This window comes from Gracilinanus agilis, chromosome 2 (assembly GCF_016433145.1).
Source record: "Gracilinanus agilis isolate LMUSP501 chromosome 2, AgileGrace, whole genome shotgun sequence".
Classification (NCBI taxonomy): Eukaryota; Metazoa; Chordata; class Mammalia; order Didelphimorphia; family Didelphidae; genus Gracilinanus; species Gracilinanus agilis.
Genome location: NC_058131.1, coordinates 701,624,854 through 701,648,893, shown reverse-complemented (window position 1 = coordinate 701,648,893; position 24,040 = coordinate 701,624,854). Strand labels below are relative to the sequence as shown.

Here is a 24,040-nt window from a genome sequence, read left to right as displayed (position 1 = left end):
GTTTCTTTATGGGAATTGTTTTAAAAGAATATTCAGGAACCTAAGGTCTCTCAATTCCAAAGAAGATGATAGACTTTTTTTTAACCCTTAACTTCTTTATATTGGCTCCTAGGTGGAAGAGTGGTAAGGGTGGGCAATGGGGGTCAAGTGACTTGCCCAATGGGGGTCAAGTGACACACTGGGAAGTGTCTGAGGCTGGATTTGAACCTAGGACCTCCCATCTCTAGGCCTGATTCTTAATCCACTGAGCTACCCAGCTGCCCCAAGTTGATAGACTTTTAGCTTGAATTTCTTAACTGATTTTTGCAAGGGTTTTTCCCCCTTCTAATTACAGTAAAACAGAGAGATCACCTTCAAAATTCTAATTAAAAAGGGTATCCATGCTATCTATATTCTTCATTTTCTACCAGTCTATATCCTTTTGGATTTCTTTTTTCATATTTTTGCCCCTTTATGGTTTCCTTTTGTTTGTTGTCTTCCCCATTAGATTGTACGTTTCTTTGAAGGTTGGGACTGTCTTTCTTCTTCATATTTGTCTCTTCAGCACTTAGTATGATGTCTGACAAATACTCAGAGTTTAGTAAATCCTTATTGACTGACTGAAGTTAGAAGAACATCCATGTACGATTACAGTGAAATTTGGAAAATAGGAGAGAATCAACATAGGAAAAACTAAATGGATGACTACAACTCTTTCTCAGTCTGTGACAAAAACAGTTGATTTAAGAGTTCATTGAGTTAGTTTATGTGTATATAGATATAGGATAAGAACCACAAAGGGGCAATGAGATGACCAAGAATTATTACTTTGCATTTAGGAAATAATAATGTTTCTAATGATCCCAAACTTTTCCACAGAACAGCACTCAAATCTTGTTAATGCATTCTTATGAATGCTGTTTAATTGTTAATCTTGGAATAACATTATCTCTGAAAAATCAGTGTAATGGGAGACCCAAAGTTAGAGAAGAATAACAGGGTTGGCATAAGTAGGCATCAGGAATCAGGAAGATATGAGTTCAAATTTGATGTCAGACTTTTACTGTACACATTATTTAAGTCCTTTTTGGTTCAGTTTCCTCATCTGTAAAATGAGATAATAATGACACGTCCCTTGAAGAGTTGTTGTGAGGTTCAAATGAGTTATTAACTATAAGGTGTTTAGCATGGTGACTGGCACATACTAAAAAACATATAAATGTTACCTATTTTCATTTTATTTCCAATGATGACCTAAGAAAAGGAGGAAATGCTCCAAGGAATATAAGAAATTAAAGTTAAAAATATTAGAAGATGGAGTTTCTTCAATGGGAATTCCAAATACTGATGGAACTGGAAGTCTGGGTCAAAAATTAAAATAAACACATCCCTGAAGTCTTCTTTTGATGATGTGATCCACTCCCCTTTTTTTCATATAGTCACTTGAATCAATAGTACTTTCTCGTGCCTATTTACTTTAGATTCAATCAATAGCTAATAGAACCATATTGGATGAAAGCAAGGTCAAGTTTGCCTGGCTTCCCTCACTGTATGAGGCCCCTGAATACACTATGGAATGTGCCTCTGAAAATAAAGACCCAATTTGTTCTGATTATCCCAGTTAATTAGCATAATGAGCAGAGGAGACTTAGTCTTCTCTAATATTTGGATGATATTGTTTCATGGAAAGGAGAGGAAGAGTGCCTTGGCAATGCTTAGTCCCTAGAATAAGACTGAGAGGAAAAAGAAGAAAATCTTGGACTATACTGAGTTCCAGCATCAAAAATGATTTGGAACTGGGAAGAAGTAAAATTTAGATCTCTGATATGAAAGACCAAGTCTGATTTTTGCCCTTTATCAGTACTGAACTAATGAAAGTTCTGTCCAAGGTAACCTCCTTTATTTCCTGTTATGCTATAGAACTTGGTAATTTTATTAGTGCTTATGGGTTAAATTTTCATCTCTATGCATCTTTTTTTTTCAGATGTATTTATCTAGCCCTATATCCCTCTCTTGAGCTCTAATCTCAAATCATCCCTATGTCTAGAATATTCTTCCTCCATAACTCAAAGTCATAAGTGGCACCCCCTGCTTCTTTCAAGATTTGAATCAAATTTCACTTAATGCAAGATTTCTTCTCATACACCATTCCCAATCCTAACTAGAGCCTTCCTCTTGATATTACTTTCTATTTAATCCATATGTCTTTTGACATAAAGTTTCATATATTAGCTCTCAGAGCAGAATGTGAATCTCTTAAGAGAAATAATACTTTTGCCTTTCTTTGCATCTATGGTACTTAGCAGACTGTCTAGAACATAGTAAGCAGTTAATAAATGCCTAAACATGAACCATATCATAATACCATGTAACCTCAGAGATAGGGTTCAGAGAAATGGGTTAAATTATTAATATTTTAACATTGCATTTAACTAATGTGTTGTAACTCACAATGTTCTTTTTTTGTATGAAGATTTTTTTTACCAATTAAATGGAACAACTTTCCACAAACATTTTCCAAAGTTATGAGTTCCAAAGTGTCTCCCTTCTTCCCTTCTGTCTCCCTTCTCAGAGATAGTAAACAATTTGATCTGGGTTATACATGTATTATCATGTAAAACATTTTGCATATTGTTTTTATGAGATGATTCATATAAAACCAAAGCCTCATAATAAAAACTCAAATTAACAAGGGAAAAATCACATGCTTTCATCTGAATTCCTATACCCAACAGGTCTTTCTCTGGAGGTGGATAGCATCCTTTGTCATAAGTTCTTCAGAATTATTCTGGATCATTGTATTGCTGAGAGTAGCTAAGCCTATCACAGTTCATCATTCCATAATATTGCTGTAATCGTATACAATACAATGTTTTCCTGATTCTACTTATTTCCCGCAGCATCATTTCAAGTACGTCTTTCCAGCTCTTTCTGAAATCACCCTGTTCATCATTACTTATGACATAATAGTATTCTATCAACATCATTTACCACAATTTGTCCAGCTATTCCCCAATAGATGGGTATCCCTTTAATTTCCAATTGTTTACCACCACAAAAGGAACAGCTATAAATATGTATGTCTAAGTGGGTCCTTCCCCCAACCTAATTTTTATCTCTTTTTATTACAGACCTAGTAATGGTATTACTGGATCAAAGGTTATGCACAGTTTTATAGTCCTTTGAGCATAGTTCCAAATTGCCTTCCAGAATGGTTGGATCAGTTCGCAACTCCACCTCCAATGTATTAGTGTCCCAATTCTGCCACCTCCTCTCCAACATTTAGAATTTTCCTTAACCATCTTATTGGCCAATCTAATAGGTATGAGGTGGTACCTCAGAATTGTTTTCATTTTCATATTTTTAATCAAGAGGGATTTAGAACATTTTTTCATATGACTATTGATAGTTTTGACTTCTTCATCTGAAAACTGCCTATTCGTCTCCTTTGACCATTTTTCAATTGGGAATTGACTTTTACAACATTCTTTAACATCATTTCAATGACTCCTTTAATCATAATACTCTCTGCCTCCTCATTATCTTGGGGCCAGTTCTCAAATTAGAAATTACTGCTAAGACTTGGGACAGAGAGAGACTTTTAACAACCAGGAGCAAGAATGACTCAAAGAAGGAAAACAATGGAAAGGGCTCAAGTATTAGAGTCAGAGAATCTGGATTCAAATCCTGTTTCTAATGCTTAGCAAGTTATTTAACCTTCCAGTTCCCCAATATCTTCACCTATAAGGTAGTGTTTGCATAAATGGCTCCTGAAGTCTTCTCTAGCTCCAGAACTAAAATCTTATATTGGCATGTCAGTTTTATACTTTTGTCTCATAATTCACATTTAAATGAGGCTATGCTTAGCTGAATTGAAATTCTTAGACTTTGAAGACCTTTTAGAGGGAAAAGAGCTAACATAAACAAATTTCTGGGAACTGAGGGATTTCCCATTCTTTTTTGAGGAGAAAGTAGCTGGGAGGTCTTAATTTTCCCCCTGAAGCTTATTTAGGTGTGTTCAAGGTCTGTTTTCAAAAAGACCTGAAGGCTCTAGGCTATAACTTAAAAGAGAGATGATAGAACCTCTTCATCATTTTATGGGGAAGACAGAACCTCAGCATAGAACTCTATTTGAAGTCTGAGGCAAGAAGCAGACATGTTGTTCCTCATCCATCTTCCAAACAAAGTCAAATGTTACCGCAAGATTAGTAGAATACTAGTTCACAGATGGTATATAGAATTTCAGGCTATTGAGCAGCCATTCTAGTAGAAGTAACATAATAACATCACCAGAAGTCATCAATGGCCCTATTTGAGCTTTCCATAATTCGTCATCTATCTCTGATATATGATACCATTCAATAAATATTATCTAACTAGATGAGTTCTTTATTTGAGTGTCCTTCCTCATGGACTCCGCAAGTATATGTAGCTTCCCACTGATTGTGTATATGATTATGGGAAAGCATAGTCTACATTTAGGGGGGAAAATACTCAAGTACTATTTTTCTTATTATATTATCTGTTTACATGTCTTTGCTTTAAACTAATTGTGTCCTTTGGTTAATTAGAAATTTTAAAAAATATCGGTGGGGGTTCAGGAGCAATGGTATTTGGGGTTGATACAGATTCCTAGAGCATCTTTAATCTAGGGTGAATTTTCTAGGGGCCCCATTTCATATCATCACATGGAGGAAAAAAAAAGAATCACGGAGTAATTCAAGTGATGTTCAATCCCACAGACTCCCAATAAAGATATCAGTCTTTCTCAAAACTCCTATTTCTAAGTTTATAATTTGACTGTTCAATTCACTTTGGACAGAAACTTGGCATTAAGGGGTCATGCTGAGTATGAATTTGTTTACCCAATTAAAACCAAATCTGTTCAGTGGTTTGAAGCTCTCTGAGCACAAATTAAAAGAAATGTAAATGCTTCCCGATATCTGACACTTCTCTTGTGGCAATATAACTTATAAGAAGATTCAACGCTATGAGAGTTGGTAGGTTATTCTGTGAGCCATGTAGGTGTGAAAGAGCTAGCAAAGTACATAATGGAGTGTAATCTTGCTTCTACTGAAGGGAAATTAGATGTAATCAACTTGCTTAGGAGGAAAATATGTTCTGTTTTGTAAAGAATTTCAAGGACAGTTTCCTTCTTTTAGAAGATAAGTTAAACTCTTTGGGTACCAGGACTGTGTCTTGCTATAGTCTAATTCATCATTCAATATTTGAGAGACAGTGAGATGTAGTAGATCAAGCACTGATCTTGGAGTCAAGAAGACTAGAATAGAGCTACATAAATCCTGTGTGATAGTGGGCAGGTTGAGGATCATTCTGTCTCTTTTATTTACCTCAAGGTGTTATAAGGAACAAATGATGTAATGTTTATGAAGCATTTTGTAAATGTTAGTTGCCATCATTAATATAGTCATGATTTTCCCAGGATGATTACTCCCTACACTGAAGCAGATTGCAACTCCTCTGCCCTTACTAAACAGTCTTCCTTTCGTTGTTAAACCCAAAATAAACCACACTCTGTGGCCATTATTGTCACTTACTCACATAAGTCTTACACATGTAAAAAACCTTCCACAGACTTCCTAGATTACATCCCTAGTGTCATCTCTAAACTGTCCTCTAATAATAAAAATGTATCTCTCAATCATGCTGTTTATCTTATTTCCCTGGACCAAATGCCATAGTGATCTTTTATCAGGAAACTCATAACCTGTGTACCAGAACTTCACCTTTGTTATCATCAACTCTCCTTTAAGCATTCCTGGTCTTCTGTGCTGGTGCCCTTCCCTTTATCTAGTCAGGTATCCTGTGTCTTATTCCCAACACCATTGTTTTTATCCAATGGTCATGAATCTCCCCTAAACTGTTAGCGTCTAAAGGGGTCAGGGACTCCTCCTCACCTCTAATTCCACTTCACCCTGTCACAAGGGATACTTAGAAAAATGGGGACTATGAAAGATTGGAAAATAAGAAATCAAAGATCTCAAATGATAGGATTTTAGGCACTTTCAGAATCATTAGGGGAAACACTGGTGGAAAGGGTGGAGGATATGGACTCTGTCCATTCTAAGGGTCATGGTGCTCTCTACATTCCCAAAACACCTTGAACTTCTAGCTTAACATCCATGGTTCAGCCTTCACTATCCTACCTGTTTCATTCACACATTCAAAGAAATATATTTTGAGCATCTACAATGTGCCCATCTTTAAGAAAAGCACTTTGGAGGGAAACAAATGTGGGTAACACATGTCCCCTTTCCTTAATGGACCTTATAGCCTAGTAGAGGAGATAAAGATAGTAAAATGGATTAAGCTACAGAAAAAGGCTAACCCTAGGAGCCCAGAGCTGTGGGATTCAAAGACTTAAGAGTGAAGATGCATGCAAGTTTTGGAGAGCCCTCCATGAAAAAAAGTCAGCACTTTTTGCCTGCCTATAGGGTGCCAGATCATGATCAGGGCCAAAATAATGTGCATCTATATAGGGTTTGTGATATGCCAAACAGTTTGCTAAGTACTTTACAATTATTATCCCATTTGATTCTCTCAACAACTCTTAGAGGTGGGGGCTACAATTTATCCCCAATTTTTAGATGAGACAACTGAGGCAAGTAAGGGTTAAGTGATTTGTCCAGGGTCCTACAGCTAGTGTCTGAGATCTGATTTCACCTCAGGTCTTCTGCACTCTAGGTCCAGAGCTCTATCCATCGTGCCCTCCTAGCTACTCTGTATATTATTATTATATTATTATTCCTGTTGACTCCTTAGGAGCATAGGGCCGCAACCATCTCACGCCAGTGGACTCTGTTCTGGGCAACTTCCCCCAGCTGGGCCCATGTCATTCCGACTGTTTTTGTTTCATTTTCGGCAGATCTTCGCCAGGTCTGTTTTGGTCTTCCAACTTTCCTCCTCCCTGAAGGGTTCCAGCTCAATGCTTGTCTGGCTACGTTGTCTTCCTGTTTTCGTAGCGTATGTCCTATCCATCTCCACTTACGTTTCTTTATGTCCTGACTAATGGGGTACTGGAATGTTCTTTCCCAGAGACTAGCATTGGAGATCTTTTCAGGCCATCTGATGTTCAAGATGTGACGTAGACATCTATTAACAAAGACCTGGAGTAGTAAATTATTAATACTTTAAGGTCTATCAAGCATATTAAAACAATATAATCATTTGATCTCTATACCAGCCCTGTGAGAAGGTGCTATTATTTCCCCATTTTACAAAAGAGAATGTTACATTTTAATGAGGTTAAGAGACTTACTTCCCTCAAATTTATATAGTTAGTAAGCATCAAAAGAGGGCATCAGAGCCTGATCTTTGTGATGAAAAGCCCAGCACTGGAACCACTACCCACATTGCCCTGAAGAAGCCATTGTAGTGGGGCAGCTAGGTGGTTCAGTGGATAGAGATCTAGGCCTGAAGATGGAGGTCCTGGGTTCAAATTTGACTTCAGACACTTACTAGCTGGGTGACCCTGGGCAAGTCACTTAACCCCAGCTGCCTTGGCCTTACCTTTTGCCTTGGAACTAGTATTTAGTATATATTCTAAGATGAAAGGTAAGAGTAGTTTTTAGCCACTGTAGGGATAGAGAACCAAGGGATTCTTTTTTGTGGAGTATTCTCTTGTTTTGCCAACATAGTTAATGTATAACCATCTGTCACAAGAAAAGACAATATAGTCATGCACAACAGTGTTTCCTTAAGAATGTAAAGCCAAAACCAAATTATAAATCTGGAGAGGCAGCCTGTCGGTCTATGAGAAATCATGGTTCCATGAGGTAAAACCTCCCACTTCCCCCATGTGTCTTTTCCTAGTGATTAAACCTTGAGGAAGTCACATCTCTGAGTCTCAGTTCCCTCCTCTCTTTGTAGATGACGTCCAGAATCACATACCTAAACCTCTTTTCTCCTATGAGGTCCAATTTCTCATCTAGGACCACCTGTTAGAGATCTCCAATTTGATGCTCCAAAGACTTCTCATATTCCATACAACGAAGAACCATGAAGTGTCTGCTATGTGCCAGGCAATGTCCTTAGTGCTGGAATCCCCAAATAAAAATCAAAACTTCCTACCCTCCCGGGTCTTATATTCTAGTGGATCCCCCAAACAGGGCTTTTTTTCTTCTTCCTTAAATATACTCATCCTAATTTCCTTATTTCTGTTGAGGGCATTCCCATAGTTCCAATCATGAGCATTTACAATCTTGGAGGTATCTTTTATTTGAAACTCTTGTTTGACTTCCATATCCAATAACTTACCAAGTCTCATCATTTCTACCTCCATCACATATCTCACATCTGTTCCCTCTCCAATCACACAGTCACCCTAGTTCATGTCCTCATTACCTTTAACATTGACCAAGGAAATGGCCTTAAAGTTGGTCTCCTTATATCCAACCTCTTTTCTCTCCAATCCATCCTCTACACTTCTACAAAATATGATGTCTAAAACCAAATTCTGATTCAGTCCCCTGCATTACATTTAAGAAGCTTCCAGAGATCCCTATTGCCTTCAGGAGAAAATAGAGTCTCTTGCTTTTGGCCTTTAAAATCCTTCACCATCTGGCTCCAAACATCTTTCCAGGTTGATTATATATTCTTCTTCCAACTCCCTCACACTCTGTGTTTTAGTCAAGCCTGGAATACACACTTTTCCTAGTACATGGCATCCCATTTCCCATTCCCATGACTTTTAATAAACTGTTCCCCGTGCATAAAATGTACTCTCCTCACCTATGCCTCTCAGAATATTTAGCTCCTTTCAAAATCTCAAGCGGGATATTCCTAAAGTGGCAATTTCTGTCTAATTTTATTTATTTAATATTTAATTTTATTTAAACTTATTTAATTTTTAATATATATTATTATTCATTATATTATAATTATTATAATAGATTTTATTATTCAAATTCAAAATTATAATTGTTATATTATATGTTATAATATAAAAACTATTATAAGTATTATTATATTTACTATAATATAACATAAAATAAATATTTTAATATTTATATAATAAATGAAAATAATTAACATATTAATACAATATAATAAATAATTATTATATTATAATATGAATAATATTTAATATTATTTCCTCTTGAAATGTCTTTGTGTGTGTTTACATGGCAATGTCCTTCCCTCCTTTCTCCTCTTAGAATATAAACTTCTTGAGAGCAAGGACTATATCCTTTCTTTCTTTTTTTTAAATTTTGTACCCCAAATACCTCATACAGTATGTACCGGTAGATAGGTATAATACAGAGATCAGGGCTGCATACCTGATTTCATTGATGTAGGGCTTTCCCATATGAGGAAGCTCCCTATACAGATACAAACTGGCACTTTCTCTGTGCTTTAGGTGTGTAAGATATGCTCTTGGATTGTTGAATCTAGAAGATGATGATAGAATTAACTCATCTGTCAAAAGAACAGATCAAAAGTACTAAATTCTTTCCTACTTGTAAGATACCCAGATAATGATTTAGGGTCACACAGAGTCTGATTCTTAATAAAAATGGCAATAGATTAAATTCAATTACTAATTAAATTCAATATAATATATAACCAAATACCATTTATTAAGAATCTATGACATGAATATCACTACTAGGTCTATATCCAAAAGAAATCAAAAGGGAAGAAAAAGGATCTAAACATACAAAAATATTTATGGCAGCTCTTGTAGTAGCCAAGAATTGGAAATTTGTGGGATGCCCATCCATCAGGAATGGTGGAACAGGTTGCGATATATGATTGTGATGGAATACTATTGTGCTGTAAGAAATGAGGAGGGGGATGGTATCAGAAAAATCTGGGAACCGATAGAGAGGGAAGAAAGCAGAACTAAAAGATCATTGTATACAGTAACAGTAATAGTGTAATGATGTTCAACTATGGAACATCTGCTTATTCTATTCAATACAGTGATTTGAGACAATTAGAAAGGACTCACTTCTAGAGAGAGAACTGATGAATTACAAGTACAAGTAGAAATATATTTGTTTTGATTTTCTATTTTTTTCTGGCTATTTTTTTTGCAAACTGGCTAATATGAAAATGTGTTGAATGAATCCACTGTGTAATTGATATTGTATTACTTGCTTTCTCAATGGGTGTAGATGGTGCTGGAGAGAGGGAGATAATTTGGAATTCAAAATTGGAAAAAAATAACATTCAAAATAAATAAATGAATTATATTAATTTTAATTAATATCTGCAAATTGTGGGAATATGGTGATCTAAAACAAAACAAACAAGCAAAAGAGCTGAGAAAGTAAAATAAGAGTCTCTGTCTTCATGGAGTTTACATTCTATTGAATTACCAAAGCTGTTAGAGCAAAACAGAGAGATATCCATTGTTCATTGTCTAAAAAGGCACAATCAATCAATGAGTACCTACTGTGAGCCTGGCACTGGGCTAGGTCCCAAGGATACAACAAAAACATGATCTCAGGAATCTTACATAATGATTGAGGCAAACAATGTGCACACATCTAAGTAAATACAAATACATACAAAACAAATTAAAGACAATTTGGGGGAAAGGAGGGGTACCTTCCCAACAATCAAATAGCTTTTGATCAATTATTCTTTGGCAGTGTGTAAGATTTAAGAACTAGGAATCCTACAGTTTTCCTTGATATTCAGCAGTGCTTCGCTCACTATATTCAATATTGACTTGAAAAAAAAAGAACATGAAATGTGATCATTAGCTTAGATAAAATTTAGAAAAAAAAAATGTGGACAGCATCTACTGGGGATGGAATAGAGTAGCATAAAGTCTCCTATACTAGAAACATATTTGTGCAAGTCAAAATCTACAGGAACTCTGTGATTATAAACTCTGTGAGTCCCTTCTACACATCCTGCCTCTTCTCAAATTCCCTAGATCCACAGAAGGAAATACCATTCTTCTAGGTCCCCAATGTTCACAAAAGTTGGCATCATCTTTGACTAGTCTCACTCCCTGGATCCCTGTATTTAATCATTTTCTAGGTCTCGTCAGCTCTTCCTCTGTAATGTCTTTCACATCCATCCCCATTTCCCCAGTCATATGGACATCATCTAGTTCAGACTCTCACTTGGTTTATTTTAACAGCCTCCTCAAAGTACGCTCATCTTCTAGTCTGTCCCTTCTCCAATCCATCAGCCTCTTAATTGCCAAAGTAATCTTCCTAGAGAACAAATCTAACCATGTCACTTGAATGTTTAAAAAACTTCAATGGTCCCCTATTACCATTTCAATAAAATACAAAACCCTCAGCTTGTCATTTAAAGCCTTACATAATCTACTTCCACTTTATCTTCTTAAGCTTACTGCATATCATTATTCTTCACATACTTTGTTAGGGGCAGCTAAGTACCAGAGTAGGTAGAGCTCTGAACCTAAAGTCAGGAAGAACAGAGTTCAAATCACACCTTAGGCATTTAACAGATGTGTTACCTTGGGAAAGACACAACATCTGTCTGCTTCAGTTTCCTTCTCTGGAAAATGGTCAAAATAACACTTATCTCCAAGGACTGTTGTAGGATAAACTGAGATAATATTTATAAAAGAGACTTTCCACATTTTAAAGTGCTATCATTGATGTTATTCCAAATAAGCCAGCATACTTTTCCCAGAACTTAGTATCCCATTATAAACCCTCCATTCCTTTTCACAGGTCAAGCCTCATGCCTAGAAAATACATCCTACTCATCTCAAGATCTTAGAATATTTAGAGGGCAGCTGGATGGCTCAGTGGATTGAGACAGGCCTAGAGACAGGAGGTCCTAGGTTCAAATCTGGCCTCAAACACTTCCTAGCTATGTGACCCTGGGCAAGTCACTTAACCTCCATTGCCTAGCCCTATAACAAATTTAAAAAAATTAATATAAAAGGATATATATATGTATATATATAAGATATCAGGGTTTAAAAATTTTTTTTAAATCTTAGAATATTTAGGTTCTTCAAGCTCATTTGCTGTCTCAAAAAAGAAGTCTTGTTAGTATTTCTTCCCCTTCAAATGATGATGTTCAACATTCATACTTCTTTGGTACATAGTAAGCATTTAATAAACATTGATTGATTAATTGTTGATGATGGTATAACTATCCATTTAGAAGTCATGTCCATGGATGATCTGGTAATTAATTTATTTTATGAGCGTTACATTTTTAACAACAGGTTTTCTAGGAGAGAAATGTATACATGACATACTTTTAAGTTTAATTTACGTTATTAACATTTTCTCTATCACTTTCCTAAATCTTCACAATAATAAATAAAGTTGTGATTTGTAGCATTTTCTAATTCCCAAGGTGTAAATGTTTGTGCTGATGTTTTTTTAAAACCCTTACCTTCTTAAAACCCTTACACAGTATTGGTTCCAAGGCAGAAGAGTGGTAAGAGCTAGGCAATGGGCTGTGCCCAGGGTCACACAGCTGGGAAGTATCTGAGGCCAGATCCTGTCTCTAGATCTGGCTCTCAATCCACTGAGCTACCCAGCTGCCCCTTGTGCTGATTTAAAAAAAATCCTTACCTTCCATCTTAGAATCAAAATTATATATTGCTTCCAAGGTAGAAGAGAGGAAATGGACTATGCAATGGAGGTTAAGTGACTTACCCAGGGTGACACAGCTAGGAAGTATTTGAACTTGCTAACAATTTAACTATCAGCTTTCTGGAGCTGGTATTAGCTGATTCTAGCACACTTCTGATCATATCTCTTAGAATGCTGTAATATTTGTGTACACGGTTGTCCTTGTTGTTTTCCATTTTTTCCATCCACTATCAAACTCAGAACTAGTCACCATACATACATTTTGCATTTTGTATAAGCCAAGGATTGTACCAAGCATTAGGGATCAAAAGAAAGAAGGGGGGGGGTCACACGGAGGAGGAAAGTCCCTGCACTCATTAAATAATGAAGCATATAAAGAGTACCTGGAATGTGATCTCCAAGTGACACCCCCCCCCCCAATTTCCATATAAGAACTGCTCAGTGAAAGCTTGGTGGGTGGGATCGAATGGCCAAAGATCCTAGGAAACAGGATGTGAAAACTACGTTCAAATATCTGATATCTATTGTTCAAGTGTCTGTTGTCAGGTGGGAGGGATTGGATTTAGGGATCTCCCTAGGTCAGAGCATCTGGGAACTAGAAAGAGACCTTAGGCTAGCCTGAACCTGCCTGTCACTCCCTTCCATGATGTCCCTGCTAAGAGCTCGGCTAGCTTTAGCTTAAAGGAGGCTTCTCAGCTGTAGGGAACCCACACTTACTGATTTAGTCCAAGGGACTTGGTCTTACTGCTCCTGAGATACTCTTTACTGCTACCGATATTGCTATGAGAGTCTCATTTAGTGAAATCTCCCATCAGGGCACTTAATGGGACCTGCAAGAACTGAATGAATTGATGCACTTTCTTAAAGCACCTCACTTAGTGCCACGGAGTCCCTTATGCCCTAGAAGAATGGGGCTCATTAAGTGACCTTGTGTGCCCACTAGGAATACCTCTGCAGGCTGTTCAGTGGAGCAGACAGAGCTCTGTGCTTGGATTCTTGGTTTTGCAGTTGTTTAAAGATCTCACAGAGGGAGCATGGCACTGTGGGTAGAAACTAGCCTTTGCAGGCAGGAAGTGCTGGTTTCTAATCCTGCCTCGGACACCTCCTGGCTCTGGGACCCTGGCCAACCTCTCATTGGCCCAGGTAGCTCTCTAAGACTGCAGACTGCAGAGGCGGAAGAACCTTTAGTCAAAGCGGATGTTTCCCCAAGCTCGCAGGAGCTTCCTATCCTAATAGAATCGCAGGAAGTCTTTATTGCTCTCTGTTAAGGTTTCTTGACTTTAAGTTGACTATCTAACTCAATAAGGATATAGATTCCTATACTGAGAGTTGATTATCTAATTCCATAGGGCCCTAGATTCCTAGACTTAAAGTTGACAATCTAACCCAGGGGTTCCCAAACTTTTTTGGCCTACTCCCCCTTTCCAGAAAAAAATATCACTTAGCTCCCTGGAAAGTAATTATTTTTAAAATTTTAATAGCAATTAATAGGAAAGATAAATGCACCTGTGGCCACCACTGCTTCCCTGAATCACTGCAGCACCCACCAGGGGGCGGTGGCGCCCACTTTGGGAATCAATGATCTAACCCAACCCTTTCATTTTACAAGTGAGGAAATTAAGATCTAGTAGTAGTGATATCCAAGTAGTGACAGGAAGGATTTGAACTCAAGTCCTCTAACTCCAACTTACATGCACCTTCAATGGCAACATCCCTGGGAGGACCAAGATTGCTACTTGACTCTGCTACTTACTCAGGGTAAGACCTTAGGCAGGGAGCAGCTGGGCGGCTCAGTGGATTGAGATCCAGGCCTAGAGCTGTGTGACCCTGGGCAAGTCACTTGACCCCCGTTGCCTTGCCCTTACCACTCTTCTGCCTTGGAACTAATACACAGTATTGACTCCATGATGGAAGGTGAGGGTTTAAAAAAAGAAAAAAAAAAAAGAGGGGCAGCTGCGTAGCTCAGTGGATTGAGAGCCAGGCCTAGAGACAGGAGGTCCTAGGTTCAAATCCGGCCTCAGACACTTCCCAGCTGTGTGACCCTGGGCAAGTCACTTGACCCCCATTGCCTACCCTTACCACTCTTCCACCTATAAGTCAATACACAGAAGTTAAGGGTTTAAAATAAAAAAAAAAAAACACAAAGAAAGAAAAAAAAAGACCTTAGGCAAATTACTTTCCCTCTCTGAGATTTAATTTCTTCATATGGAAAATCTCATGTTGGACTGGGGGAGAGGAAGAGTTTGAGAGAAGGTTTGTTCGATTAGATCAGGAGTTCTTAACTGTAAAGTTGGCAATTTATATCTTTAAAAAAATCTCTTGATAACTTTATTCCAGTTTTGTTGGGGGTTTTTGTAATCGTACATATTTTGTTTTGCACAATGAAAACCGTGATTCCGCAAAGGGGTCCATCGGCTTCCCCAGCCTGCCAAGGGGAATCCATGACACACTCCAGGAGAGGCTGAAGAATCTCTGAAGTGGTTAATTCCTAAAGTTCCTCCCAGACATGACTATGATCTGGCAAGTCCCTTTGATCAAAGTTGATAGATCCAATCTAGCCTGAAAACGTCGACTGGGAAATAATCAGGAAAATTCGAAGTGGCTGCCGGTCTTTGGTCCAATGGACCACCCCTGTCCCTGGCCCCTGTCGAGCCACCCAGAGTCATCCCTCATTTCCCAGCAGAGAGCTTGCTCATTTGCAAGATAAAAGAGGCCCCTGTTTCTGCACATGCCCATAATCGACTTCACCACTGGAGGCAGCTTTACATAAGACTGGATTCTCAGAGACCAGAGCAACAGTCAGTCAGTCGGGGGAGCTTTCAGCATGCCAGGCTGCAGAAAGGAGCTGAGCTCCTGCACGGTGGCGGACGCGCAGCGGCAGCAGCCAGAGGGGATGTTACTGCCTTCCGTGCTCCCGGGAAGCAGCAGCTCCGCAGCCGAACCCAGGGCTCCCTAAGAGAACTCACTGCTGGGCTATGGAATACAGATGTGGGCGCTCAGCTAGGAGAAGCTGGCCCAGAAGAAGACAGCATGTTCTGCTCTGAGGAGAAACTGTAGAAGCCAGTTGTGGTTTGGGGGAGGCTTGGGTGGGTGTTTTGTTTTGTTTCCTTTCGTTTTGTTTGGCTTTTTATTTCATTCTATTCCCTCCCCCCTCCCCAAAGTGTAAAGATGCAAAAACGCAACATTCATGAAGATCCCATTACCTAGGAGGAATCTCGACTTCGGCAGTGGATGCCCAGTTGGCATTTATTTGTTCTTGGAGGGTTCTGCCTGGCAGGCAAAGAATAATGTGCCCAAATTGGTCCATCTCCCAAGGGGTCCAATTTTTCTTCCTGGGTGTCAGCGAGCCCTGACTCACGACAGTGCAGCTGACAGGGGCTGTCATGCTAGAGGTACCCTAAGCCAAAGCAAAGGACCTAAGGAAGACCTGTGAACAACACAAAGGATGGGTATGTTTTTGTCATTTTCTTCTTTTTAAAAAAAATGTGGAAAAATATGTATGTAGATACGTTTCTCTAGAGCGTACATAAATTCTGGCTTAATTGTCATAGAGAATGTCTTGCCTTGTATGGCTGTAGAGTCGATTGCCTGCCAGAGAAATGCCTTGCTTAACTCTTTTAAACCGTCTCCAAAAGCCTGTTTTCTTTAAAAGGCAGAGAGGATATTAGCTGTTAAATTGGGCGATCCTGATTTGGAATTTAAAAAAAGAAAAAAAAATCCTTGAATGTTTTTGTTTTTGTTTTTTGTTTTTTGTTTTTGTTTTTTTTTCCTTTGCTTGATTGAAAAAAAAAATACATGACTTCTTTTTTTGGGGGGATAACTTTTCTAAGTTGTTTTTATTTCCAGGTTTCAATGTAATTAGGCTACTGAGCGGATCAGCTGTAGCCCTGGTAATAGCCCCCACTGTGTTACTGACAATGCTCTCTTCTGCTGAACGAGGATGCCCTAAGGGCTGTAGGTGTGAAGGCAAAATGGTATATTGTGAATCTCAGAAATTACAGGAGATACCCTCAAGTATATCTGCTGGCTGTTTAGGTCTCTCCCTTCGCTATAACAGCCTTCAGAAACTTAAATATAACCAGTTCAAAGGGCTCAACCAGCTCACCTGGCTGTACCTAGACCACAACCATATCAGCAATATAGACGAGAATGCTTTTAATGGCATACGCAGACTGAAAGAGTTGATTCTGAGTTCCAATCGCATCTCCTATTTTCTTAACAATACCTTCAGACCTGTGACCAATTTACGGAACTTGGACCTGTCCTATAACCAGCTGCAGTCTCTGGGATCGGAGCAATTCCGGGGCTTGCGGAAGCTGCTGAGTTTACATTTGCGGTCCAACTCCCTCCGAACCATCCCGGTGAGGATATTCCAAGACTGTCGCAACCTCGAACTCTTGGACCTGGGCTACAACAGGATCCGGAGCCTGGCCAGGAATGTGTTTGCGGGCATGATCCGCCTCAAGGAACTTCACCTTGAGCATAACCAGTTTTCCAAGCTCAACCTGGCCCTGTTCCCTAGGCTGGTCAGTCTGCAGAACCTCTACTTACAATGGAATAAAATCAGTGTCATAGGGCAGACCATGTCCTGGACGTGGAGCTCCTTGCAGAGGCTCGATCTGTCGGGTAATGAAATCGAAGCCTTCAGTGGCCCCAGCGTTTTCCAGTGTGTCCCCAATTTGCAGCGCCTCAACCTGGATTCCAATAAGCTGACATTTATCGGCCAAGAGATTTTAGATTCTTGGATCTCCCTCAATGACATTAGCCTGGCCGGGAATATCTGGGAATGCAGCAGGAATATCTGCTCCCTGGTCAACTGGCTGAAAAGTTTCAAAGGGCTGAGGGAAAACACCATCATCTGCGCCAGCCCCAAAGAGCTACAAGGGGTGAACGTGATCGACGCCGTGAAGAATTACAGCATCTGTGGCAAAAGTACCACCGAGAGGTTCGAGCTGGCCCGGGCTCTGCCCAAACCCACCTTCAAACCCAAGCTGCCCAGGCCCAAGCACGAGAGCAAGCCCCCGGTCCCCCCGACGGTGGGGGCCACCGAGCCAGGCCCCGAGACCGACCCAGAGGACACGGAACACATCTCTTTCCACAAGATCATCGCCGGCAGCGTGGCCCTCTTCCTGTCCGTGCTAGTTATCCTGCTGGTGATCTATGTGTCCTGGAAGCGGTACCCGGCCAGCATGAAGCAGCTCCAGCAGCGCTCGCTCATGCGGAGGCACCGCAAAAAGAAAAGGCAGTCCCTCAAACAGATGACCCCCAGCACCCAGGAATTCTATGTTGATTACAAGCCCACCAACACAGAGACCAGCGAGATGCTGCTCAATGGGACGGGACCCTGCACCTATAGCAAGTCGGGCTCCAGGGAGTGTGAGGTATGAATCCCTTGTCCTAAGAGAGCTGGCTCGAGCTAGTGGGGCTGTCTCCAACTACAGTGACTGGGAAGGGAAACGCCACTGGGGAGGGGGATGGAGAGAGGGTGTATATCGGTTTTTTTTTGTTTTGTTTTTTTTTTTTTCCCTTTCCTCCCCAGCCCCCTCCACACACACACACACACACACACACACACACACACACACACACACGTTCTGTGGTTCTATGTCATTTCAGCATAATCCTTTTTTTTTTTTTTTTTCCCATTTTTTCTCCTATAAAATCAACTCAGTGCGCTTTAAACACCACAATCTGTCTGGAGTCTGAGCCCCCTGGTTTAGGAGAATTCCTATTGTACAAGAACCTTCATTGATTTCATTAAAGTCTCCCTTGTTTTAAGATAAAACTTCTTTCATCGGTAATCCCCTACATCTGCAGTCCTGCTGCTCCCTTCAGGCCAGACCTGCATACAGTGGAGGGTGGGAGGAGTTGCTTTGCAATTCACTGAACACATCTAGGGGACTAGGAAGAGATTCTGACATCTAAGGACTCTGTTCTTTTGGGCTACATAACTATGGCAGGAATACTGCAATTTTTAACAGCCTCACCAATAGAGCTGCGTTTAAAAAAAAAATCAAAATAATTGCAAGGACCTATCAAAAGATGGTGCTAGATGGAAGCAGCCAGCATCCCATTTCTCTCAGGAGTTGAGCCCTGGGGGAGAAGGAAAGGGTTAAAAATGCAACCAGGGAATTGCAAAATGGTCTGTGATGAGTGAAAATGCAAAGTTTTAGCAAGGCATGCATGTGAATTACTACTGATGTTTTTTTTTTCCCCTCATTATTGACTTCTTTGGGCATTGAAATGGCACTGCAGAAAAATGGTCAAAGGGCAAATATGAAGAGGTAGAGCCTCCTTCCTCCTCCCATGGAAAGATTTCAGAAAGATGTGTGTGTGCTGGGGGGAGGGAGCTGTTTCATTTTTCTTTCTTTCTTTCCTTCTTTTCTTTTCTTTCTTTTCTTTTCCTTCCTTCCTTCCTTTCTCCCTTCTTCCTTCCTTCCTTCCTTCCTTCCTTCCTTCCTTCCTTCCTTCCTTCCTTCCTTCCTTCCTTCTTTCCTTCCACTTCCTTCCCTTCTCTCTTTCTCTCTTTCTCCCCCCCCCCCCTTCCAATTCTTTCCTAAACCTCTTCATAGTAAGGGAAAGCAGTAACGCTTAGGAGCTAAGTCTTGGTTCTGTGTTTGGTGCTTCTTCAGGCTGTGCTCTTCCTGAGCTATGCACACCACTCCTCTAATGGCTAACTGAGGCTTCATTCAGAGGCTGGAGAGGAATCTTTCCAAGACCCACATCCCACCAGCCACAGGCTTTGTAGGGAAGAGAAGGGGGGGCTGGAGGGGTGGCTATTTGGGGAAACTCCTTAGAAATGAACAAAATGACTGTTTCAAAAAAAGACAGAGAAAGAAAGAAAAAAATTTTAAACTCTATCATAGTTTTCATTTATTTCTATATTGCAGACATTAGGGAGATTCAGGGATATCCTTGTTTAATGTGAAATCTTCCATCAGCATGGCTCTGGCCAAATGCTGATGGCACCCTGCCAGCTGTGTGCCCATGCTTTCTTATGCCACTGGCAAAAGTTTATTGACTGCAGCACCCAATATCCCAGCCTCTGTATTTAAACAATTTATACCACCATGCAGATGAGCTCTTCCTTTAAATCTGGTGGGGGCTAGTTGGTGGCAGTGGGGGCTGGTGGGAGGTGAGGGATGGGTCATTTTTGTCTTCCATCCCCCAAACCCAACTGTTCTTTTACAGAAGCTTTATTCAGGGATGGCAACAGCTCGGCTGTTGGATTTAAATTGGTTTGCTAAGCCACACGTCCACGCATCTTCAACCATGTCACTGTGTCTCTAAACCAGGACCACTGCAGCAAAGACAGGAAAGCAAATGGGTGCTCAGATTTTTTTTTAACCTCTTAAAAATAATCTGTATTTCCTTGAAATGATAAGATTTTTTTTTTAATGCTTGGGAGGAAAGAAAGGCAATGCTTCTTGGAATACAAATTACATTGCAAGTAGACCTTGGAAATCATAGTTTAATTAGCAATAAAAAATCTAAAACCATTTCCCAGCCCTTTTTTCCCCATAAAACTTTGTTGTGGTTTAGAGGCCAGCACAGATGACCAAGTCAGAAAGAATGTCTCATTACTGCAATGTGTTTGACTATGCCATACTGCTATTATCCATTGGCTTGTTGTGAAGCATCAAAAATTCCTAGCTGAGAAATCATGCAGGTTGTTTCATACACTGTGCTGGGAGAAGAAAAAAAAATAAAAACTGGATAGTGGAAGCTTCTGTGATATGGGTAACCCAAGTTGTAATTTTGCAGTATCTCATGAAATGCCAGTAAAAATGGACCATTCCCAAACTGCAAGGCTTTTCAGTGAATCTGGCTTGTGTTTGTACTAAAGGCAATTGTATTAATTAAAGGTGGTGTTCTAAGTTAAAAAAAAAAAAAGGCCATCTCTAGTCTGATTTCACCTGTGCTTCTCCAGTGATGGACACAAACTCTCCTAGGCAAAGCATAGATGATAGCATGATTGTTACATTTGATTAGTTTGGGTTGTTTGTTTCTGTTCTTTTCCCCCTTTCGTTTTTTATCAGTGCTTCATCCTACAGTGTCATATGTATCTTTAAAATGGTCCCGTTATATTAGTGTTCCCCAAATAAAAGGGACAATCAGTGTCCAAAAGGGAATGGAGAAGGTAATCAATGACCCACATTTTGAAGGCTAGCATGAAATTGCTCATTTCTTATACCCAACATTGACCAGAAATGAAATACCAGACAGCCACCAAGCTAGAAGCTCTAGACAAGAAAATCCATGTTGATTCAGGGATAATTATGGTCTTTAGTTGTGTGGGTGCCAAGAACATTATAACTACCATATTGCCTATGCAATGAGGAAACAGTGGCAAACAGATCTCCCAAATATTTTCTCATAGAGAGAACAGACATTCGGATCCTAGAGTCATGCTTTCAGAAAATGGGGGATTCACGTAATATATGGCAGCTGAGCAGACTGCATGCCTGCATTAAGAGACTCAGATGGCAATTACCTAGAAACAATTTGTTTCTTTTTTTTTTTTTTTCCATTTGGAGAGGAAACAACTCTAGTGGGAATAACAAAATAGTCATCCTCCTCCTCATCGACAACAACTATGAATCTAAGATCTGAGTTTGAATTCTACTAGAATCAGCTGTGTGGCCCCAGAGCAAATCATTTTCCCTCTCTGAGCCCTAGAGTTTCCTTATTTACATGGAAATACCATCAACTTAACAAGACTGCTGCAAAGATCAGAAGATCAAAGTAGGTAAACCATTGGACAAACCTTAAAAGGATTTTATGTACGTATGAAAGTGGGTTATTATCATTATTATTATTTTCAATGCAAATGAGATGTTTGTGCTCTCTTGTTTTTATATGTTACTTTATTGTGGGTAAATTATTTCACCTGCTTGGTCTCACTGGATCCTTACAGCAGTCTTGTAAGGTGTGCGCTTCTGTTTTATCATACTCATTTTATATGGGAGGAAACAAGAATGATGCAGCTATCAGTGTATGCTGGAGGATTCAAATCCACATCCTAGGATATGAGATCATGTATTCAGATTTCAGAGAGACCTCAGTGATCCTCTCCTCCAATCCAGCCATTTTACAGAGGAGAAAACTGAGGCACAGAGAATTTAAGTGACTTACTGAAAGTCACAACACAAGTAACTAGTGTCAGAGCTAGGATATGAAACCCAAATTCTATTATTCTCGATTTCAGTGTGCTACTGACTCATCACAATTTGCTAAATGCCAGCAGATCCTTATCATATCTCAGAGGCTAGAGGTACTGCCTTCACCTTGGGGCTTTGCCAAAGTCCACTGGTGTGGGGGTGGGGGGTGGGGGGATAGAGTCTTTCCCATGACAATGGGAAGGGTTTCTCTTGTTGATATTTTTGTTATTTATTGTGTTGGGGGCAGCCCATCAGTCCCTAAATCTTGTGAATTCCTTTGCAAGCTGGTTGCAGGGACAGTCAGTGCTTAGAGTTTCTGGACATATTTCATGGAGAAAGAACAGCTACCTCCATGACATCACCCAAAGGTGATCTCCCCCTGAGCTCTGGAGCAGAGCCATTGCTCGCATCCCCCGGTGGGGCTTTGATTGCTCCTGGTTCAGCCTCACACATCACCCATTTGATCTGCTCTCCAGAAATGCATCTCGATTTCCTTCCCATCTCTGTTTCTAGGCTATGGACAACCCAGCCCCAGCTCAGCATTAGGGTATAAATTCTTAATGCTTGTCTTCTCAGTAATGCTGGCTTGACGGCTCCCCCCCCTCCCCACCAAAATAAAAGTCTGCCTTTTAAAAAATTGAGTTTGTATCGGATCTTTGCAGAGTTTAAAACATTTCCCCCTCTGATGTTCTTTTTGGTGAGTCCATTCCCCAAGTAGGAGAGAGTTGCCCAGCTGGACTTCTGTGGAATAACACTGCCACCTAGTGGTTGATTCGATCTATCACAGCTATTTCTCTTCCAATTTAGGTAGTTTAGCTTATTATCCTGCCTCCTGCGCAGTAGTGTGTTTATTTATATGGTAAGTCGCTGCAAAGATGTCTCATCTTGGAATCCCATTTTGCTGCCTTTCACCGGGGAGCATAATTGTAATGAAATCTGCTTTTCAAGGTTCCCTCTCCATGGCGACTCGTATGTACGATAATCAAATGGAGAGAGATGGGAAAAGGGGGATTCAGAGAGGAGGAGAGCAGAAGCGGATCAAGAACTCGGAATCCGCCCCGAGAATTCAGTGTAGCAAATCATTCTGGATAATGAAGGCCCAAGAGAAACCTCCTAAATTATTTAGACACCTAAATGTGGGCCAAAGATTCCGACACATTTCTACTGAACTTCTCAATGTCTCCATTCAGGAGGAGCCTGAAAGATGGCCTAAATTAACTTTGGAAAAAGGATGTTCCTGTCTTAACAGGGAAAGGCGGTGATGTGTCATTCAGAGAGGAGTTAGATTGCAGGTCTAGAGGGGCTGAGAAGGGGTTAGTCACCCCACTGGCCCCATGCTCTGCACACATGGCTATTTGGGGAGCTTGGCGCTTTGCCACCTTCTATCTCCCTCTCTGTTCTTTCAATCACGCCTTCCAGCAATGAAATGCTCTGAGAGAATGATTCACAGAGGATGACACCTTGCTTGCTTTCCTCCCAAGGAATGCTAAGACACACAGCCAGCTTCTTAGATGAAGTAGAGGATTTCCATGGATGAGCAGGAAAATGATGCCCTCCTCCAAATTTGGCTTTGCCCTCTCCCAAACTGGCCTTTACAAGAAGAAGAACATGAAAGAGTTTATTTAGAGCAGGCATTCTTTACCATTTTTATGGCCTAGATGTTTTTGTCACTCTAGCAAAAAACAATGGATTCCTTCTCAGAATAATGTTTTTAAATGAATAAAATCAAAGACAAAGGTTAATGGAGTGTGTGTGTGTGTGTGTGTGTGTGTGTGTGTGTGTGTGTGTGTATGTGTGTGTGTTTGTACGTGTGTGCATGTCAGTTTCCCCACTCAATTTCATTGCTGTCCTCTTTTCCCCCAAAACAAATCTATCCACAGACCCATTTTGAGCATCCCTGATTTAGAGTAGGGATTAAGCTAGCCATGAAAATAAGCACTGGCCCGGGGATCCAGCATCTGATAGAAATTCATGAGACCAATGGTCAATTACATTCCATATAATAGCTCACATGCTGTTCTTCTTTCATCAAATTTGCAACATCATCCTTCTATATCTGCATACCATTCTTATTCTTGAGGTATATAGTTTATCTTTATTACATTCATTATATAATTTACATTATATTTATACGAATTATATACTATTTAGATATGTTTATAAGCATATTATTAATATGTTTATATACATTTTTATATATTTATAGGTATATAGTTCATATAGCATACAGTTCATAGTAGACTAAAGCACTGGTCTTGGGGTCAGGAAAAGCTGGGTTCAAAGTCGACCTCTAATACTTACTAGGTCATGTGACCATAGGCAAGTCGCATCTTC

General features: G+C 39.9%; 2 protein-coding genes across 2 annotated transcripts in view; one reads left to right on the top strand and one right to left on the bottom strand.

Moving 5' to 3' along the window:
* The window catches only part of CTNNA3 (catenin alpha 3), a 2,010,564-nt gene that overhangs the window by 1,192,308 nt on the left and 794,216 nt on the right, over positions 1-24,040 (bottom strand). The window lies entirely within an intron of this gene.
* Positions 15,813-24,040, top strand: part of LRRTM3 (leucine rich repeat transmembrane neuronal 3) — a 217,578-nt gene continuing 209,350 nt past the window's right edge. Inside the window, 2 exon segments of the mRNA XM_044659208.1 lie at positions 15,813-16,329; positions 16,331-17,926. Coding sequence (XP_044515143.1) covers positions 16,270-16,329; positions 16,331-17,926 — 1,656 coding nt within the window. The 5' untranslated portion in view covers positions 15,813-16,269.